We start from the raw sequence: 20,177 nt of genomic DNA on the forward strand, positions 1-20,177 counted from the left end.
TCAAATTACTCCCCCTCCTCCTGAATATCCTCAGTCTGAGTAAAGCAGGCAGCCCACATTTAAGTGGCCCTCAACTAGGGAGGGGAAGCTGTCTTTCATCAGCCTTAGCAGCCAGGTCCGCAACAACCTGTTGCAGTTGTTGTCTGTTTATTAGCATTGAGCTGAGATGACATGTCTACCATTAGTCTTTATGGCACTGAGCCAGGATGGCTCCTGGCCCTCCCCCCAGTCTCCAAACTAACTTGGGAAGACTGACTGCATTGGTCATACGATAGGGAACCAGTGGTAGAAGGGGAGAATCTGGTGTGATAAACCTTGCATAATGCGTGTTTGACCATAATTACAGTAACACTCACACACAGACAAGTACAACAACAAGCCTGCCCTTACTGCGTGTGAGATGAAGACCTAGAGTGAGAGGAAGAGAGCACATCCCAGACTGTCAGACTTAAATATATTCAGCCTGCAGATTTCCTATCACAGTAAAAACCGGATTACTTGTCCTATTTAGGACACTAGATTGTGTATAATAGCGGCTCTCCCCTTTATTATAGATGCTTGTACCAGTTTCCTGTGTATCCCGGAGTGCCTGGAGGAGATGTGTATCCTTGCTGCTGCTGCTGTAGGCAAAGGAAGGCGCCAAAACGCTGCTGGTCCCGCTGAGTAAACTCCGCCCCCTGTAATGGCACTGGAGCTATATAGAACCTTTATACTGGCAAAGTCTGCATACACTGTGCAAACACCACAATAGCTGTTAGTTTGCACTACCGCTGCCAGTGTACACATGGGGGCTATAGTGGGTCCCCCCCGTGGCCGGTATGCCGCCTTGGCGTTCCGCCACACCCAGAACCGGGGGGGCCCCCTAGCGGGGCCCCCAGTTTGTACTCTCCACTCTTCTCACCTTCAGGCTATGTTAGGGGTATGCTGCGGCAGTGACAGCCAAGGCGCAGTCACACGCGGAAACAACCAACCTCTCAGGATGGTGGTCCTGCAGCGGGGGAAGCAGCTGACGCCTTACAGAGGCCGGTAACCGTCCCCTTCCCCCCCTAACTACCACGGTGCAGGTATACTGTTGCCCAGACAGCATACCGAAAATAATAACGTTCAAAAGAATCTGAAGAAAAATCTTCTGGAGCTCCCAGGGTGTGCATCCTCTCCTGAAGGCACTTTTTCCTAAACTGCCTATGGGAGGGGGCATAGAGGGGAGGAGCCAGCACAACCAGCTGAAAAAATTTGAAGTGCACCGGCTCCTTTGGACCCAGTCTATAACCCATCGTATTAAGTAAACCCCAGTATCCCTTATGGATGCCAGAGAAATTTAGTAGAGTAAGTTAGTAGTTTTGCACTCCAGTGGAAATTACTACAAACCTCTAGTTATCTGAACTGACTTAAGGGCAAAAAGTGGATGTGCAAAGTAGTCAAAATCTCACCTGATACTCTGCATAGTTTTTGAGTCCAATGGCAAGGAAAGGTTTAAATGCTTCCATGTATTTCAAAAATTCTGCTCCAAGTACTGTAAGACAGTTTACAGGATCACAATCAGCAATAGTTTAATATTTATGTTTAAGCATACCAATTTGTGTGGATAAACTCTGGTGCAAAAGCAAATATTTTGTTGAGTCAAACACTTCACTATGAATAAAAAGCATGTGATCATAAAAAGGGTGCAACTTTGTCTACAGCAGGCGTTATCAACTCGGTCCTCAAGTACCACCAATAGGTCATGTTTTGTGGATTTCTTTTATCTTGTACAGGTGGATTAATCTATTTTCCTGGGTCAGTAATTATCCCACCTGCTTCCACAGACCAAAATCAAAAAATACAGTAACCTGTTGGAAAAACTGGATTTAGAATGACTGGTCTAGTTTGTTCTCCCACAGCATAACCTAATGTTTACAAAGTACTGTTGAAGGCTGCTGGTCAGTACACTGGTACCATATCAAAAGAAAAAGCTTAACTTAGCATTTTCAAATAGATTTGAAGTTGGAATGAGTTTTCTTCATGCTAGTGTGACCTTAACAGTCCATATGCAAGTGTACATCAGTGATTTTCCCAAAACAAGTATGGTAGATCATTTCACCATACCTACACAGTTTATGCAAGTTGCTAGAATACAAATAAGTCTCCCTCAAAGAAAATCTGCACAACCGCTCCACAAAATCTAGCCTGCTCAGAAACCTTACCTTCAACCAAAGTGCTCACTGCCATGAGGGCATCTTCCTGCACTCCTCCTGAACCAGCTGTGCTCTGGAACATGCGCAGCAGAGAGGCCATCACCACATCAGAGATCTGTAGGGCATCCTGAGGCTGCACCTTGCGGAGCACATTCTTGGAAGAAAAGAAATAAGAATGCGGTACAACTGAGCACACACATCTAGTAAAAAGCTACAGTATTACACCATTAGGCTCAGATGGCAGTCAGCTATTCCATAAGGGTCAAGAGGAAGCCATAATTTGAATATAGTTGGCACATTAACAATATCTCCTATACTATGAGATCGGAGCCATTAGCACAGTGGTATCAGAGGCCAGTAAGCTGTAGACCACCACACACCTCCCCCCCCATCCCGCACCAGCCTCCCTCCTCTGTCTAGTTCCATTATATTTAGCCAGAAGCATGACAGTTTTAATATCTCTATTAGCAGCTACGCAGGACAGGCATTGGCTCCCACAGACTACAAGGAACAGCACTGGTTAATAAAAGGACAGTTTCCACATAGAAGCCTATCTGACAAGTTTTTTTTCCCCGACTAAAAAAACTCAGAAATAAAAAAATTTAAATGAGTGAAGTAGGTGATGAACATGTATTTAACCTCATCCAAAATGATTTTAGTGGGGCGGGGGAGGGGTCAAATGTTTCCGTGCTTTGTAAAGAGGGTTTTTTTTTTGGGGGGGGGGGGGGTGTTTCAAAATATAAAAACTTTCCAGCCAGACCCCCCCCCCCCCCCCCAAAAAAAAAAACCCCTCCCCACGAAACACTGAAACATCGCAGCTTTCATTTTCAAAGCCAGACAGCCACCAGGTTGGGAAGGTGAGGCTTGGGGGGTGTTAACTAACACTTTCCCAGTGGCTACTATTGGCTGCTGCCGTCGGGTGAAGGGTTGTGCAGTGTTGACCAATCAGCAGTGATAGGCAGTACAGCAGACAATGGGGGAGGGTACGTGAAGGAGGAAGTTCTCCTCCCCCTACATCCAGGCCCCAGAGAATACCAACAGTCGGCATGACGACTAGCAGGGACTATTCCCACCTGTGGGTGTCCATGACACCAATAGAGTGAGAAGGGCGCGCGCTCCCCTTCCCCTGCTGGTTTTCTGCTGCCATGATACCGGTGGAGGTATGCTGGCCACCGGTCACACATAACCAACCCCGGGAAGGTCCCAGCCCCTCTGAGTGTAGCAGCTGCTGTTTAACGGACTAGTCGCATCCTGTGAGACCAGGTCAGAGAAAACACTTGCTGTCGTGGTCTGATGCAAACATGCCGGGAAAGTGATTAAAGATCAGTACAGTAAGTTCGTCTGCTACAAAATCCCAGGTGACATGTCTTCAGAGTGTCATAATCAACACAGCAAATTCTGTGTGGTGCATGAACTAGTCATCCTCAGACAATGTGGCATCTCTCCAGCTATCAACCACGAAGGTCTGTGATAATTATGGACACTTACCTGGAGAGTAGCACAGAGAAGGGACTGGAGATCATTAAATTGTATCCTGTCTGATGTGCTCTGTATGTGGGACTGTGGAGAGAAATGAGAGGTGGAATACATAACATGCTGCTGGCTGCAAGCAGTAATGTCTCACGCAGCAGATGCTTAACTCCTACCTCCATCTGAAGCACTTGTTGCAGCCTCTCCATTATCACTAGAGTGGTTTTCTGCACAGCCGGGTAGCAGTCCTTGGCACTGTTCTTGACAATTTCCATTAGGGCTTCGTAGGCAGCACTCCGTAGGTTGTTCTGGTGTCCATCAGGTCTGAGTAATAGAAGAAAACAGGTTGCTAATTTACTACTTGTCAATATTAACCCTGGGGCAGCCAAAACATGAGTATTTAAGGAGTCTTCAGACAGTCATAATCAACACAGCATAGATTCTGTGTGGTGCATGAACAGGTCATCATTGGAAAATAATGAAATGCTAGTAGCTATATGAATGGTATTGTAACACGTGGGAAAGACTAAAGTTTGAAATCTAGTAGTACTCACCTATCAGTAGTCTCCAGCAACTTTTGCACAATCACCTCAAATGAGCTAGACAAGCAATATGACGCTGGCTCCTCCAGAACATCTGTTACGTCTGCAGCTTCATAAGCAGCCTCAGCCAAGCTGGAGAGAGCCTTAACACACAAGTATACTCACATTTACCACAGCAGCATAGAAAGTTACATCACCACAGAAGCTTAGTACTATAGCACAAGAGGACCGCAGCTAGGAAATGGTTCTTTCTTGTAAATGTCATTGCATGTGTGGGGAAGTTGCTTGGTTAAACAGTTTATTATTGCATACTGACTGGTGTTTACCTCCTTTGAACATTTACCCATTGTGGTCAGGTGTACTATATCTTTATATTTAGTAAGGTGTAGTCATGGTGTAAAGGACAGAGTATGATTACTGATTAGTAAAAGAAAACAAATACTGAGCAACATCCCCAAACAGGTAATTTCAACTTTAAACTTGTCATTTATTTTGTACGCCCTGGACATGGCTACTAATAACAAATGCACAGACAAAATTCTTAAAGCTATGTCTGCAAATGCTAGGAGCTTAGGAGACAAAATTCCAGAGCTAATTGCGATAATGACCAGGGATAACCTGGATTTTGTGGCAATTACAGAGTCTTGGTGCAATGAGAATCATGACTGGGACTTAGCTATACCAGAATACAATTTATTTAGGAAAGACAGAATAGGAAGAATAGGAGGAGGGGTAGCAATGTATGTGAAAAAAAAGCATAAATGCTACTTTAATACAAAATATTGAAGCCAAAACTGAGGCCCTTTGGGTCACCATAGAAACTGGGAAGAAGGACATTATTCGCATTGGGGTGATTTATAGACCACCAGGCCAGGGGCAGGATTTGGACAGGAACCTATTTTTGGACATCTCTAAAATGGCTTTTAAGGGAGAAGTCATAATCATGGGAGACTTTAATTTACCTGATGTAAATTGGGAGGGGTCTTTTGCAAGTTCAGCTACAAGTGGCAAATTTCTACATTCCTTACAGGGAGCATCTCTCAAGCAATTGGTGAGGGAGCCCACTCGCAAAGACTCAATATTAGATCTATTTCTTACAAATGGTGATAGGATATCGGATATATATGTGGGTGAGCACCTGGGATCCAGTGATCATCAAGCAGTATGGTTTAGTATAAAGACAGGATCCAACTCCTGTCACACAAAAAATAAGAATTTACTTACCGATAATTCTATTTCTCGTAGTCCGTAGTGGATGCTGGGGACTCCGTCAGGACCATGGGGAATAGCGGGCTCCGCAGGAGACAGGGCACATCTAAAAAAGCTTTTTAGGTCACATGGTGTGTACTGGCTCCTCCCCCTATGACCCTCCTCCAAGCCTCAGTTAGGTACTGTGCCCGGACGAGCGTACACAATAAGGAAGGATCTTGAATCCCGGGTAAGACTCATACCAGCCACACCAATCACACCGTACAACTTGTGATCTGAACCCAGTTAACAGTATGATAACAAAACGAAGCAGCCTCCGAAAAGATGGCTCACAACAATAGTAATAACCCGATTTTTGTAACAATAACTATGTACAAGCATTGCAGACAATCCGCACTTGGGATGGGCGCCAAGCATCCACTACGGACTACGAGAAATAGAATTATCGGTAAGTAAATTCTTATTTTCTCTAACGTCCTAGTGGATGCTGGGGACTCCGTCAGGACCATGGGGATTATACCAAAGCTCCCAAACGGGCGGGAGAGTGCGGATGACTCTGCAGCACCGAATGAGAGAACTCCAGGTCCTCCTTAGCCAGAGTATCAAAATTTGTAAAATTTTACAAACGTGTTCTCCCCTGACCACGTAGCTGCTCGGCAAAGTTGTAATGCCGAGACTCCTCGGGCAGCCGCCCAGGATGAGCCCACCTTCCTTGTGGAATGGGCATCTACATATTTCGTCTGTGGCAGGCCTGCCACAGAATGTGCAAGCTGAATTGTACTACAAATCCAGCGTGCAATAGACTGCTTAGAAGCATGAGCACCCAGCTTGTTGGGTGTATACAGTATAAACAGCAAGTCAGACTTTCTGACTCCAGCCGTCCTAACTATATATATATATATATATATATATATATATATTTTTAGGGCCCTGACCACGTCTAGTAACATGGAGTCCTCCAAGTCCCTAGTAGCCGCAGGCACCACAAGAGGTTGTTTCAGGTGAAAACGCTGACACCCCTTTATGAAGAAACTGGAGACGAGTCCCAGTTCTGTCCTGTTCAAATGGAAAATTTTAATATGGGCTTTTGTAAGACAAAGCCGCCCATTCTGACAATCGCCTGGCCGAGGCCAGGGCTAACAACATGGTCACTTCCCATGTGAGATATTTGTCAACAGCATGGTCACTTTCCATGTGAGATATTTCAAATCCACAGATTTGAGCGGTTCAAACCAATATGATTTTAAGAAATCCCAACACTATGTTGAGATCTCACGGTGCCCCTAGGGGCACAAAAAAGCTGTATATGCAATACATCCTTTACAATCTGGACTTCAGGAACTGAAGTCAATTCTTTCTGGAAGAAAATCTACAGGGCCGAAATTTAAATGTTAATGAACCCCAATTTGAGGTCCAAAACACTCCTGTTTTCAGGAAGTGTAGAAATCGACCTAGTTGAATTTCCGTCGTGGAGCCTTCCTGGCCTCACCCACGCAACATATTTTCACCACATGTGGTGATGACGTTGTGCGGTCACCTCCTTCCTGGCTTTGACCAGGGTAGGTATGACCTCTTATGGAATGCCTTTTCCCCTCAGGATCCGGCATTCAACCGCCATGCCGTCAAACGCAGCCGCGGTAAGTCTTGGAATAGACATGGTACTTGCTGAATCAAGTCCCTTCTTAGCTCCCCAGGCCCTTAGTCCTCTGTGAGCATTTCTTGAAGTTCCGGGTACCAAGTCCCTCTTGGCCAATCCGGAGCCACTAGTATAGTTCATACTCCTCTATGTCTTATAATTCTCAATACCCTGGTTATGAGAAACAGAGGAGGGAACACATACACAGACTGGTACACCCACGGTGTTACCAGAACATCCACAGCTATCGCCTGAAGGTCTCATGACCTGGCGGAATACCTGTCCCGTTTTTTGTTCGGGCGGGACGCCATCATGTCCACCTTTGGTCTTTGCCAACGGTCCACAATCATGTTGAAAAACTTCCCTATGAAGTTTCCACTCTCCCGGGTGGAGGTCATGCCTGCTGAGGAAGTCTGCTTCCCAGTCGTCCACTCCCGGAAAGAACACTGCTGACAGTGCTATCACATGATTTTCCGCCTAGCGAAAAATCCTTGCAGTTTTCACTGCCCTCCTGCTTCTTGTGCCGCCCTTCTGTTTACGTGGGCGACTGCCGTGATGTTATCCCACTGGATCAATACCGGCTGACCTTGAAGCAGAGGTCTAGCTAAGTTTAGAGCATTATAAATTTGCTCTAAGCTTATTTATGCGGAGAGAATTCTCCAGACTTAATCACACTTCCCTGGAAATTTTTTCCTTGTGTAACTGTTCCCCAGCCTCTCAGGCTGGCCTCCGTGGTCACCGGCATCCAATCCTGAATGCCGAATCTGCGGCCCTCTAGAAGATGAGCACTCTGTAATCACCACAGGAGAGACACCCTTTTCCTTGGATATAGGGTTATCCGCTGATGCATCTGAGGATGCGATCCGGACCATTTGTCCAGCAGATCCCACTGAAGAGTTCTTGCGGGAAATCTGCCGAATGGAATTGCTTCGTAATAAGCCACCATTTTTACCAGGACTCTTGTGCAATGATGCACTGACACTTTTCCTGGTTTTAGGAGGATCCCGATTAGCTCGGATAACTCCCTGGTTTTCTCCACTGGGAGAAACACGTTTTTCTGGACTGTGTCCAGAATCTTCCCTAGGAACAGTAGACGTGTCGTCGGAAAAAGCTGCGATTTTGGAATATTTAGAATCCACTCGTGCTGTCGTAGAACTACTTAAGATAGTGCTACTCCGACCTCCAACTGTTCTCTGGACCTTGCCCTTATCAGGAAAGCGTCCATGTTTCTTTTAAGAAAAATCATCATTCCGGCCATTACCTTGGTAAAGACCCGGGGCGCCGTGGACAATCCAAACGGCAGCGTCTGAACTGATAGTGACAGTTCTGTACCAGGAACCTGAAGTACCCTTGGTGAGAAGGGCAAATTTGGACCTGTAGGTAAACGTCCCTGATATCCAGTGACATCATATCGTCCCCTTCTTCCTGGTTCGCTATCACTGCTCCGAGTGACTCCATCTTGATTTGAACACTTGTATGTAAGTGTTCAAATATTTCAGATCTCACCGAGCCGGTTGGCTTCAGTACCACAATATAGTGTGGAATACTACCCCCTTCCTTGTTGTAAGAAGGGTACTTTGATTATCACCTGCTGGGAATACAGCCTGTGAATTGTGTGAGGGGGAGACGTCTCGAATTTCCAATGTACACCTGGGATATTACATGTAGGATCCCGGAGTTCCCTTGCGAGTGTTGCTGAAACTCTTGAGATGACCCCCTACCGCACCTGAGTCCGCTTGTACGGCCCCAGCGTTATGCTGCGGACTTGGCAGAAGCCGTGAGGAGCTTCTGTTCCTGGGAATGAGCTGCTTGCTGCAGTCTTCTTCCCTTTCCTCTCCCCCTGGGCAGATATGACTGGCCTTCGCCCGCCTGCCCGTATGGGGACGAAAGGACTGAGACTGAAAAGACTGTCCTTTTCTGCCAATATGTGACTCGGGGTAACAAAAGGTGGATTTTTCAGCTGTTGCCATGGCCACCAGGTCCAATGGACCGCCCCTTTATACGGCAATACTTCCATATGCCGTCTGGAATCTGCCTCACCTGACCACTGTCGTGTCTTCGTCTGGCAGATATGTACATCACATTTACTCTTGATGCCAGAATGCAAATATGCCTCTGCGCATCACACATATATAGAAATGCATCCTTAAAATGCTCTATAGACAATAAAATCCTGTCCCTGTCAAGGGTATCAAAATTTTCAGTCAGGAAATCCGACCAAGCCCCCTCAGCGCTGCACATCCAGGCTGAGGCGATTGCTGGTCGTAGTATAACACCAGTATGTGTGTATATACTGTTATGATATTTTCCAGCTTCCTATCAGCTGGCTCCTTGAGGGCGGCCGTATCTGGAAACGGTAACGCCATGTTTTTTATAAGCGTGTGAGCGCCTTGTCCACCCTAAGGTGTGTTTTCCAACTCGCCCTTACTACTGGCGGGAAAAAGGGTATACCGCCCATAACTTTCTGTCGGAGGAACCCCACGTATCATCACACACTTCATTTAATTTATCTGATTCAGGCAAAACTACAAGTAGTTTATTCCCACCCTACAAATTACCCTTATTTGTGGTACTTGTGGTATCAGAAATACGTAACACCTCCTTCATTGCCCTTAACATGTAACTTGTGGCCCTAAAGGAAAACTACGTTTGTTTCTTCACCGTCGACACTGGGGTCAGTGTCCGTGTCAGTCGACCGACTGAGGTAAATGGGCGTTTTTACAAGCCCCTGACGGTGTCTGAGACGCCTGGACCGATACTAATTTGTCCGCCGGCTGTCTCATGTCGTCAACCGGCTTGCAGCGTGTTGACATTATCACGTAATTCCATAAGTAAGCCATCCATTCTGGTGTCGACTCCCTAGAGAGTGACATCACCATTACAGGCAATTTTCTCCGTCTCCTCACCAACATTTTCCTCATACATGTCGACACACACGTACCGACCTACAGCACACACATACAGGGAATGCTCTGATAGAGGACAGGACCCACTAGCCCTTTGGGGAGACAGAGGGAGAGTTTGCCAGCACACACCAAAAGCGCCATAATGTATATAACAACCCTAGAAGGTGTTGTTTCTATATATGGGCTCTTAATATATAATTATATCGCCAATTTATGCCCCCCTTCTCTTTAACCCTGTTTCTGTAGTGCAGGGGAGAGTGGGAGCCTTCCTCACCAGCGGAGCTGGTCAGGAAAATGGCGCTGAGTGCTGAGGAGAATAAGCTCCGCCCCTTTCACGGCGGGCTTTTCTCCCGGTTATTAGGAAAACTGGCCTGGGTTAAATACATACATATAGCCTTAATGGCTATATGTGATGTATTTATTTGCCTCTAAGGTAATCTATATTGTTGCCCAGGGCGCCCCCAGCAGCGCCCTGCACCCTCCGTGACCGAGATCAGTGAGCCGTGTAGCAACAATGGCGCACAGCTGCAGTGCTGTGCGCTACCTTCATGAAGACTGAGGAGTCTTCTGCCGCCTGTTTCCGGACCTCCGTTCTGCCGTTCTTCAGCGTCTGTAAGGGGGATCGGCGGCGCGGCTCCGGGACGAACCCCAGGCTGACCTGTGTTCCGACTCCCTCTGGAGCTCAGTGTCCAGTAGCCTAAAACTTCAATCCTCCTGCACGCAGGTGAGTTGCAAGTCTCTCCCCTAAGTCCCTCGTTGCAGTGATCCTGTCGCCAGCAGGAATCACTGATTAGAAACCTAAAAAAAAAACTTTTCTAAACAGCTCTTTAAGAGAGCCACCTAGATTGCACCCTCTCGGACGGGCACAAAAACCTAACTGAGGCTTGGAGGAGGGTCATAGGGGGAGGAGCCAGTACACACCATGTGACCTAAAAAGCTTTTTTAGATGTGCCCTGTCTCCTGCGGAGCCCGCTATTCCCCATGGTCCTGACGGAGTCCCCAGCATCCACTAGGACGTTAGAGAAACAAAGGTGTTGGATTTTAGAAATGCTGACTTTGCAAAAATGGGGAGATGTTTAAGTGATTCATTGGCAGACTGGAGGAACTTGGGAGTTCAGGAGAGGTGGAAAAAACTGAAAAGTGCAATACTAAGTGCAACAGACCTTTGTATCAAAATGGTTAGGAAAAGCACCAGGAAAAGGAAGCCAGTGTGGTTCACAAAAGAAGTATCAACTAGTGTGAAAGCAAAAAAGATGGCTTTTAGGAAATACAAACAGACACAAAATAATAACGACAAAGGTGTATCTGGACAGACGGAAGGATGCTAAGAAAGTGATCAGACGTGCAAAGGCAGAAGCGGAGGAGAAAATGGCCCAGTCAGTAGATAAAGGGGGCAAAAACTTTTTTTTAAGTATATAAGCGAAAGGAGAAAATCAAATGGAGGAATAAATAAGATTTTACTCACCGGTAAATCTATTTCTCGTAGTCCGTAGTGGATGCTGGGAACTCCGTAAGGACCATGGGGAATAGTGGCTCCACAGTAGACTGGGCACAACTAAGAAAGATTTAGGACTACCTGGTGTGCACTGGCTCCTCCCTCTATGCCCCTCCTCCAGACCTCAGTTAGGAAACTGTGCCCGGAAGAGCTGACACAATAAGGAAAGGATTTTGGAATCCCGGGTAAGACTCATACCAGCCACACCAATCACACCGTACAACTCGTGATACTATACCCAGTTAACAGTATGAATAACAACTGAGCCTCATGAACAGATGGCTCATAACAATAACCCTTTAGTTAGGCAATAACTATATACAAGTATTGCAGACAATCCGCACTTAGGATGGGCGCCCAGCATCCACTACGGACTACGAGAAATAGATTTACCGGTGAGTAAAATCTTATTTTCTCTGACGTCCTAGTGGATGCTGGGAACTCCGTAAGGACCATGGGGATTATACCAAAGCTCCCAAACGGGCGGGAGAGTGCGGATGACTCTGCAGCACCGAATGAGCAAACTCAAGGTCCTTCTCAGCCAGGGTATCAAACTTGTAGAATTTAGCAAATGTGTTTGAACCCGACCAAGTAGCAGCTCGGCAAAGTTGTAAAGCCGAGACCCCTCGGGCAGCAGCCCAAGAGCAGCCCACTTTCCTCGTGGGATGGGCTCTTACAGATTTAGGATGCGGCAGTCCAGCCGCAGAATGTGCAAGTTGAATCGTACTACAGATCCAGCGAGCAATAGACTGCATTGAAGCAGGAGCACCCAGCTTGTTGGGTGCATACAGGATAAATAGAGAGTCAGTTTTCCTGACTCCAGCCGTCCTGGAAACATATTTTCAGGGCCCTGACTACGTCCAGCAACTTGGAATCCTCCAAGTCCTTAGTAGCCGCAGGCACCACAATAGTTTGGTTCAAATGAAAAGCTGATACCACCTTAGGAAGAAATTGGGGACGAGTCCTCAATTCCGCCCTATCCATATGGAAAATCAGATAAGGGCTTTTACATGACAAAGCCGCCAATTCTGACACACGCCTGGCCGAAGCCAAGGCCAACAGCAGCATGACCACTTTCCACGTGAGATATTTTAGTACCACGGTTTTAAGTGGCTCAAACCAGTGTGGCTTAAGGAAATTCAACACCACGTTGAGATCCCAAGGTGCCACTGGAGGCACAAAAGGGGGCTGAATATGCAGCACTCCTTTAACAAACGTCTGAACTTCAGGCAGTGAAGCCAGTTCTTTTTGGAAGAAAATCGACAGCCGAAATCTGGACCTTAATGGAACCCAATTTTAGGCCCATAGTCACCCCTGACTGTAGGAAGTGCAGAAATCGACCCAGCTGAAACTTCTCCGTTGGAGCCCTTCTGGCCTCACACCACGCAACATATTTTCACCATATGCGGTGATAATGGTTTGCGGTCACCTCCTTCCTAGCTTTAATCAGCATAGGGATGACTTCCTCCGGAATGCCCTTTTCCTTCAGGATCTGGCGTTCAACCGCCATGCCGTCAAACGCAGCCGCGGTAAGTCTTGGAACAGACAGGGTCCTTGCAGCAGCAGGTCCTGTCTGAGCGGCAGAGGCCATGGGTCCTCTGAGATCATTTCTTGAAGTTCTGGGTACCAAGCTCTTCTTCACCAATCCGGAACCACAAGTATAGTTCTTACTCCTCATTATTCTCAGTACCTTGGGTATGAGAGGCAGAGGAGGGAACACAAACCGACTGGTACACCCACGGTGTCACTAGAGCGTCCACAGCTATCGCCTGAGGGTCCCTTGACCTTGCGCAATATTTTTTTAGCTTTTTGTTGAGGCGGGACGCCATCATGTCCACCTGTGGCCGTTCCCAGCGATTAACAATCAGCTTGAAGACTTCTGGATGAAGTCCCCACTCTCCCGGGTGGAGGTCGTGCCTGCTGAGGAAGTCTGCTTCCCAGTTGTCCACTCCCGGAATGAATACTGCTGACCGTGCTATCACGTGATTTTCCGCCCATCGGAGAATCCTTGTGGCTTCTGCCATCGCCATCCTGCTTCTTGTGCCGCCCTGTCTGTTTACATGGGCGACCGCCGTGATGTTGTCTGACTGGATCAGCACCGGCTGGTGTTGAAGCAGGGGTCTTGCCTGACTTAGGGCATTGTAAATGGCCCTTAGTTCCAGAATATTTATGTGTAGGGAAGTCTCCTGACTTGTCCATAGTCCTTGGAAGTTTCTTCCCTGTGTGACTGCCCCCCAACCTCGAAGGCTGGCATCCGTGGTCACCAGGACCCAGTCCTGTGTGCCGAATCTGCGGCCCTCTAGAAGATGAGCACTCTGCAGCCACCACAACAGCGACACCCTGGTCCTTGGAGACAGGGTTATCAGCCGATGTATCTGAAGATGCGATCCGGACCACTTGTCCAACAGATCCCACTGAAAGATCCTTGCATGGAACCTTCTGAAAGGAATTGCTTCGTAAGAAGCCACCATCTTTCCCAGGACTCGCGTGCAACGACACCTGTTTTGGTTTTAGGAGGTCTCTGACTAAAGATGACAACTCCTTGGCCTTCTCCTCCGGGAGAAACACTTTTTCTGTTCCGTGTCCAGAACCATCCCCAGGAACAGTAGACGCGTTGTAGGAACCAGCTGCGACTTTGGAAAATTCAGGATCCAGCCGTGCTGTTGTAGCACTTCCCGAGCAAGTGCTACTCCGATCAACAACTGTTCCCTGGACCTCGCCTTTATAAGGAGATCGTCCAAGTACGGGATAATTAAAACTCCCTTTTTTCGAAGGAGTATCATCATTTCGGCCATTACCTTGGTAAATACCCTCGGTGCCGTGGACAGACCAAACGGCAACGTCTGGAATTGGTAATGACAGTCCTGTACCACAAATCTGAGGTACTCCTGGTGAGGAGGGTAAATGGGGACATGTAGGTAAGCATCCTTGATGTCCAGTGATACCATGTAATCCCCCTCGTCCAGGCTTGCAATCACCGCCCTGAGTGATTCCATCTTGAACCTTCTTATACAAGTGTTCAAGGATTTTAAATTTAAAATGGGTCTCACCGAACCGTCCGGTTTCAGTACCACAAACATTGTGGAATAGTAACCCCGTCCTTGTTGAAGGAGGGGTACCTTGATTATCACCTGCTGAGAAAACAGCTTGTGAATCGCCTCCAGCACTGCCTCCCTGTCCGGGGGAGCCGTCGGCTAGGCAGGTTGGAGGAAACGGCGAGGGGGAGACGTCTCGAATTCCAGCTTGTACCCCTGAGATACTACTTGTAGAATCCAGGGATCCACCCGTGAGCGAGCCCACTGGTCGCTGAAGTTCTTGAGACGGGCCCCCACCGTACCTGGCTCCGCCTGTGGAGCCCCAGCGTCAAGCGGTGGACTTAGAGGAAGCGGGGGAGGACTTTTGTTCCTGGGAACTGGCTGTATGTTGCAGCTTTTTCCCTCTACCTCTGCCTCTGGGTAGAAAGGACGCGCCTCTAACCCGCTTACCTTTCTGGGGCCGAAAGGACTGTACCTGATAATACGGTGCTCTCTTTGGCTGTGAGGGAACATGGGGTAAAAATGCTGACTTCCCAGCTGTCGCTGTGGAAACGAGGTCCGAGAGACCATCCGAAAACAACTCCTCACCCTTGTAAGGCAAAACTTCCATGTGCCTTTTAGAATCTGCATCTCCTGTCCACTGCCGAGTCCACAATCCTCTCCTGGCAGAAATGGACATTGCGTTTATTTTAGATGCCAGCCGGCAAATATCCCTCTGTGCATCTCTCATGTATAAGACAGCGTCTTTAATATGCTCTACGGTTAGCAATATAGTGTCCCTATCTAGGGTATCAATGTTTTCCGACAGGTAATCTGACCACGCAGCTGCAGCACTGCACATCCATGCTGAAGCAATAGCCGGTCTCAGTATAATTCCTGAGTGTGTATATACAGACTTCAGGATAGCCTCCTGCTTTCTATCCGCAGTTTCCTTTAGGGCGGCTGTGTCCGGAGACGGTAGTGCCACTTTTTAGACAGACGTGTGAGCGCTTTATCCACCCTAGGGGATGTCTCCCAACGTGACCTGTCCTCTGGCGGGAAAGGGTACGCCATTAGTAACTTTTTAGAAATTACCAGTTTCTTATCGGGGGAAACCCACGCTTTCACACACTTCATTTAATTCATCAGATGGGGGAAAAAATAAGATTTTACTTACCGATAAATCTATTTCTCATAGTCCGTAGTGGATGCTGGGGACTCAGTCAGGACCATGGGGAATAGCGGCTCCGCAGGAGACAGGGCACAAAAGCAAGCTTTTAGGATCACATGGTGTGTACTGGCTCCTCCCCCTATGACCCTCCTCCAAGCCTCAGTTAGGTACTGTGCCCGGACGAGCGTACACAATAAGGAAGGATCTTGAATCCCGGGTAAGACTCATACCAGCCACACCAATCACACCGTACAACTTGTGATTTGAACCCAGTTAACAGTATGATAACAATGAAGTAGCCTCTAAAAAAAGATGGCTCAACAATAATAACCCGATTTTTTGTAACAATAACTATGTACAAGTAATGCAGACAATCCGCACTTGGGATGGGCGCCCAGCATCCACTACGGACTATGAGAAATAGATTTATCGGTAAGTAAAATCTTATTTTCTCTAACGTCCTAGTGGATGCTGGGGACTCCGTCAGGACCATGGGGATTATACCAAAGCTCCCAAACGGGCGGGAGAGTGCGGATGACTCTGCAGCACCGAATGAGAGAACTCCAGGTCCTCCTCAGCCAGGGTATCAAATTTGTAGAATTTTGCAAACGTGTTTGCCCCTGACCAAGTAGCTGCTCGGCAAAGTTGTAAAGCCGAGACCCCTCGGGCAGCCGCCCAAGATGAGCCCACCTTCCTTGTGGAATGGGCATTTACAGATTTTGGCTGTGGCAGGCCTGCCACAGAATGTGCAAGCTGAATTGTACTACAAATCCAACGAGCAATAGTCTGCTTAGAAGCAGGAGCACCCAGTTTTTGGGGTGCCTACAATATAAACAGCAAGTCAGACTTTCTGACTCCAGCCGTCCTGGAATTTATATATTTATTTATATATATATATATATATATATTATATATTATATATTATATATATATATATATTGTGTACAAAAAGTGCAGATAGCGCTACAACCTGAATATTCTATAACCAGATATCCCTGAGATGGGAGATCATAAATTACACATGAAATAGTGCAAAGCAAATTATTAAATTATTTAGAGAACACTCCCAGATTAAATGGTGTCGCAACCAGATTTCAAAATGTCCAATTCCCAAGGGAACTTAGTTTTCAAATTTGTTCTAGTGATAAATCAGTTGCGCCTTCAGTGTTTGTGAATAAAACGTTGCAAATCCTTAAGTGATAGTTAAAAAATGCGTACCAGACATATGCAGAACATTCGCCTTGTTTATGGTGTCTTTGCATCTGGATGTTCCTTACTCGTACTAACTCTCCGTTCCCATCCGTCCAGGCATTGGTGTGGAGTTTGTACGTATATGCAAGACAATGTGTCAATATACTGCTCTTAGAAAAGTGACTTGGTGCTATTTTTGTGACTTCCTCCTCCGTCCCTTAGCTTTGTGTATGTGTCTCTGAGCCGCACCCACACAGCTCCAGGTTCTCCGGTCACTCACATCTTATTATCTGGCTCGCAAGAAGCACTTCTATACGGAATACAATAGAGAGGTATATAAGTCTGATGACGGAATGACGGCAGCATCTTTTTAATTCATTGCAACTCTAGATGTAAGTGCCTCATATAAATATACCTCCTCTATAGATCTCCTCTGAATACTGAGCTATATGGTGTTGCACCCTTAAGAAATGGTATTTAAGCACATTACCTAAGAAAAAAAGGGAACTAGCACACTGCCAGTAATATATTCATTTTTATTCATATATTTTTAATAAGCACTTACAGCACTTTCTCTGCACATATTCACTTTACTGCTAACTTTGCACAAAAATAGCACCAAGTCACTTTTCTAAGAGCAGTATATTGACATTGTCTTGCATATACGTACAAACTCCACACCAATGCCTGGACGGATGGGAACGGAGAGTTAGTACGAGTAAGGAACATCCAGATGCAAAGACACCATAAACAAGGCGAATGTTCTGCATATGTCTGGTACGCATTTTTTAACTATCACTTAAGGATTTGCAACGTTTTATTCACAAACACTGAAGGCGCAACTGATTTATCACTAGAACACACACATATATATATACATATATATATATATATATATATATATATATATATATATATATATATATATATATATATATATATATATATATATATATATATATATATATATATATATATATATATATATATATATATATATATATATATTTATATTTTCAGGGCCCTGACAACGTCTAGCAACTTGGAGTCCTCCAAGTCCCTAGTAGCCGCAGGCACCACAATAGGTTGTTTCAGGTGAAACGCTGACACCACCTTAGGAAGAAACTGGGGACGAGTCCGCAGTTCTGCCCTGTCCGAATGGAAAATCAAATATGGGCTTTTGTAAGACAAAGCCGCCAATTTTGACAATCGCCTGGCCGAGGCCAGGGCCAACAGCATGGTCACTTTCCATGTGAGATATTTCAAATCCACAGATTTGAGTGGTTCAAACCAATATGATTTGATGAATCCCAACACTACGTTGAGATCCCACGGTGCCACTGGAGGCACACAAGGGCTGTATATGCAATACTCCCTTGACAAACGTCTGGACTTCAGGAACTGAAGCCAATTCTTTCTGGAAGAAAATCTATAGGGCCGAAACTTGAACCTTAATGGACCCCAATTTGAGGCTCATAGACACTCCTGTTTGCAGGAAGTGCAGAAATCGACCTAGTTGAAATTTTTTCGTGGGGCCTTCCTGGCCTCACCCACGCAACATATTTTTACCACATGTGGTGATAACGTTGTGCGGTCACCTCCTTCCTGGCTTTGACCAGGGTAGGTATGACCTCTTCCGGAATGCCTTTTCCCTTAGGATCCGGCGTTCAAACCGCCATGCCGTCAAACGCAGTCGCGGTAAGTCTTGGAACAGACAAGGTCCCTGCTGGAGCAGGTCCTTTCTTAAAGGCCGATGCCACGGTTCCTCTTGGAACAGACATGGTACTTGCTGAAAGCAAATCCCTTCTTAGCTCCCGAGGCCATTAGTCCTCTGTGAGCATCTCTTGAAGTTCCGGTTACCAAGTCCCTCTTGGCCAATCCGGAGCCACGAGTATAGTTCTTACTCCTCTATGTCTTATAATTCTCAATACCTTGGTTATGAGAAGCAGAGGAGGGAACACATACACCGACTGTTACACCCACGGTGTTACCAGGACGTCCACAGCTATCGCCTGAAGGTCTCGTGACCTGGCGCAATACCTGTCCCATTTTTTGTTCGGGCGGGACGCCATCATGTCCACCTTTGGTCTTTCCCAACGGTTCACAATCATGCGGAAAACTTCCCGATGAAGTTCCCACTCTCCCGGGTGGAGGTCGTGCCTGCTGAGGAAGTCTGCTTCCCAGTCGTCCACTCCCGGAATGAACACTGCTGACAGTGCTATCACATGATTTTCCGCCTAGCGAAAAATCCTTGCAGTTTTGCCACTGCCCTCCTGCTTCTTGTGCCGCCCTTTCTGTTTACGTGGGCGACTGCCGTGATGTTATCCCACTGGATCAATACCGGCTGACCTTGAAGCAGAGGTCTTGCTAAGCTTAGAGCATTATAAATTTGCTCTTAGCTCCAGTATATTTATGTGGAGAGAATTCTCCAGACTTGATCACACTCCTTGTGTGACTGCTCCCCAGCCTCTCAGGCTGGCCTCCGTGGTCACCAGCATCCAATCCTGAATGCCGAATCTGCGGCCCTCTAGAAGATGAGCACTCTGTAATCACCACAGGAGAGACACCCTTGTCCTTGGATATAGGGTTATCCGCTGATGCATCTGAAGATGCGATCCGGACCATTTGTCCAGCAGATCCCACTGAAGAGTTCTTGCGTGAAATCTGCCGAATGGAAGCGCTTCGTAATAAGCCACCATTTTTACCAGGACTCTTGTGCAATGATGCACTGACACTTTTCCTGGTTTTAGGAGGATCCCGATTAGCTCGGATAACTCCCTGGCTTTCTCCTCTGGGAGAAACACCTTTTCCTGGACTGTGTCCAGAATCATCCCTAGGACCAGCAGACGTGTCGTCGGAACAACTGCGGTTTTGGAATATTTAGAATCCACCCGTGCTGTCGTAGAACTACTTGAGATAGTGCTACTCCGACCTCCAACTGTTCTCTGGACCTTGTTCTTATCAGGAGGTCGTCCATTTTCTTTGAAGACTAATCCTCCTTTCGGTCATTACCTTGGTAAGGACCCGGGGTGCCTTTGACAATCCAATGGCATCGTCTTGAAACTGATAGTGACAGTTCTGTACCACGAACCTGAGGTACCCTTGGTGAGAAAAGGCAAATTTTGGGACATGGAGGTAAGCATCCCTGATGTCCCGGGACACCATATAGTCCCCTTGTTCTTTGCTATCACTGCTCTGAGTGACTCCATCTGGATTTGAACCCTTGCAAGTGTTCAAATTTTTCAGATTTAGAATAGGTCTCACCTAGCCTTCAGTACCACCATATAGTGTGGAGTAATACCCCTTTCCTTGTTGTCGGAGGGGTAATTTTATTATCACCTGCTGGGAATACAGCTTGTGAATTGTTTT

The 20,177-nt window shown here is 46.7% G+C and overlaps 1 protein-coding gene across 1 annotated transcript in view; it reads right to left on the reverse strand.

Annotated features, from left to right (window-relative positions):
• Positions 1-20,177, reverse strand: part of KPNB1 (karyopherin subunit beta 1) — a 125,227-nt gene that overhangs the window by 40,307 nt on the left and 64,743 nt on the right. Inside the window, exons 12-16 of the mRNA XM_063959652.1 lie at positions 4,199-4,329; positions 3,821-3,968; positions 3,663-3,734; positions 2,184-2,328; positions 1,431-1,513 (exon numbers count right to left, since the gene is read on the reverse strand). Of these exons, the coding sequence (XP_063815722.1) occupies positions 1,431-1,513; positions 2,184-2,328; positions 3,663-3,734; positions 3,821-3,968; positions 4,199-4,329 (579 nt within the window). The remainder of the gene's footprint in view (positions 1-1,430; positions 1,514-2,183; positions 2,329-3,662; positions 3,735-3,820; positions 3,969-4,198; positions 4,330-20,177) is intronic.

The sequence above is a fragment of the Pseudophryne corroboree genome, chromosome 3, assembly GCF_028390025.1.
Source record: "Pseudophryne corroboree isolate aPseCor3 chromosome 3, aPseCor3.hap2, whole genome shotgun sequence".
NCBI classification, from domain to species: Eukaryota; Metazoa; Chordata; class Amphibia; order Anura; family Myobatrachidae; genus Pseudophryne; species Pseudophryne corroboree.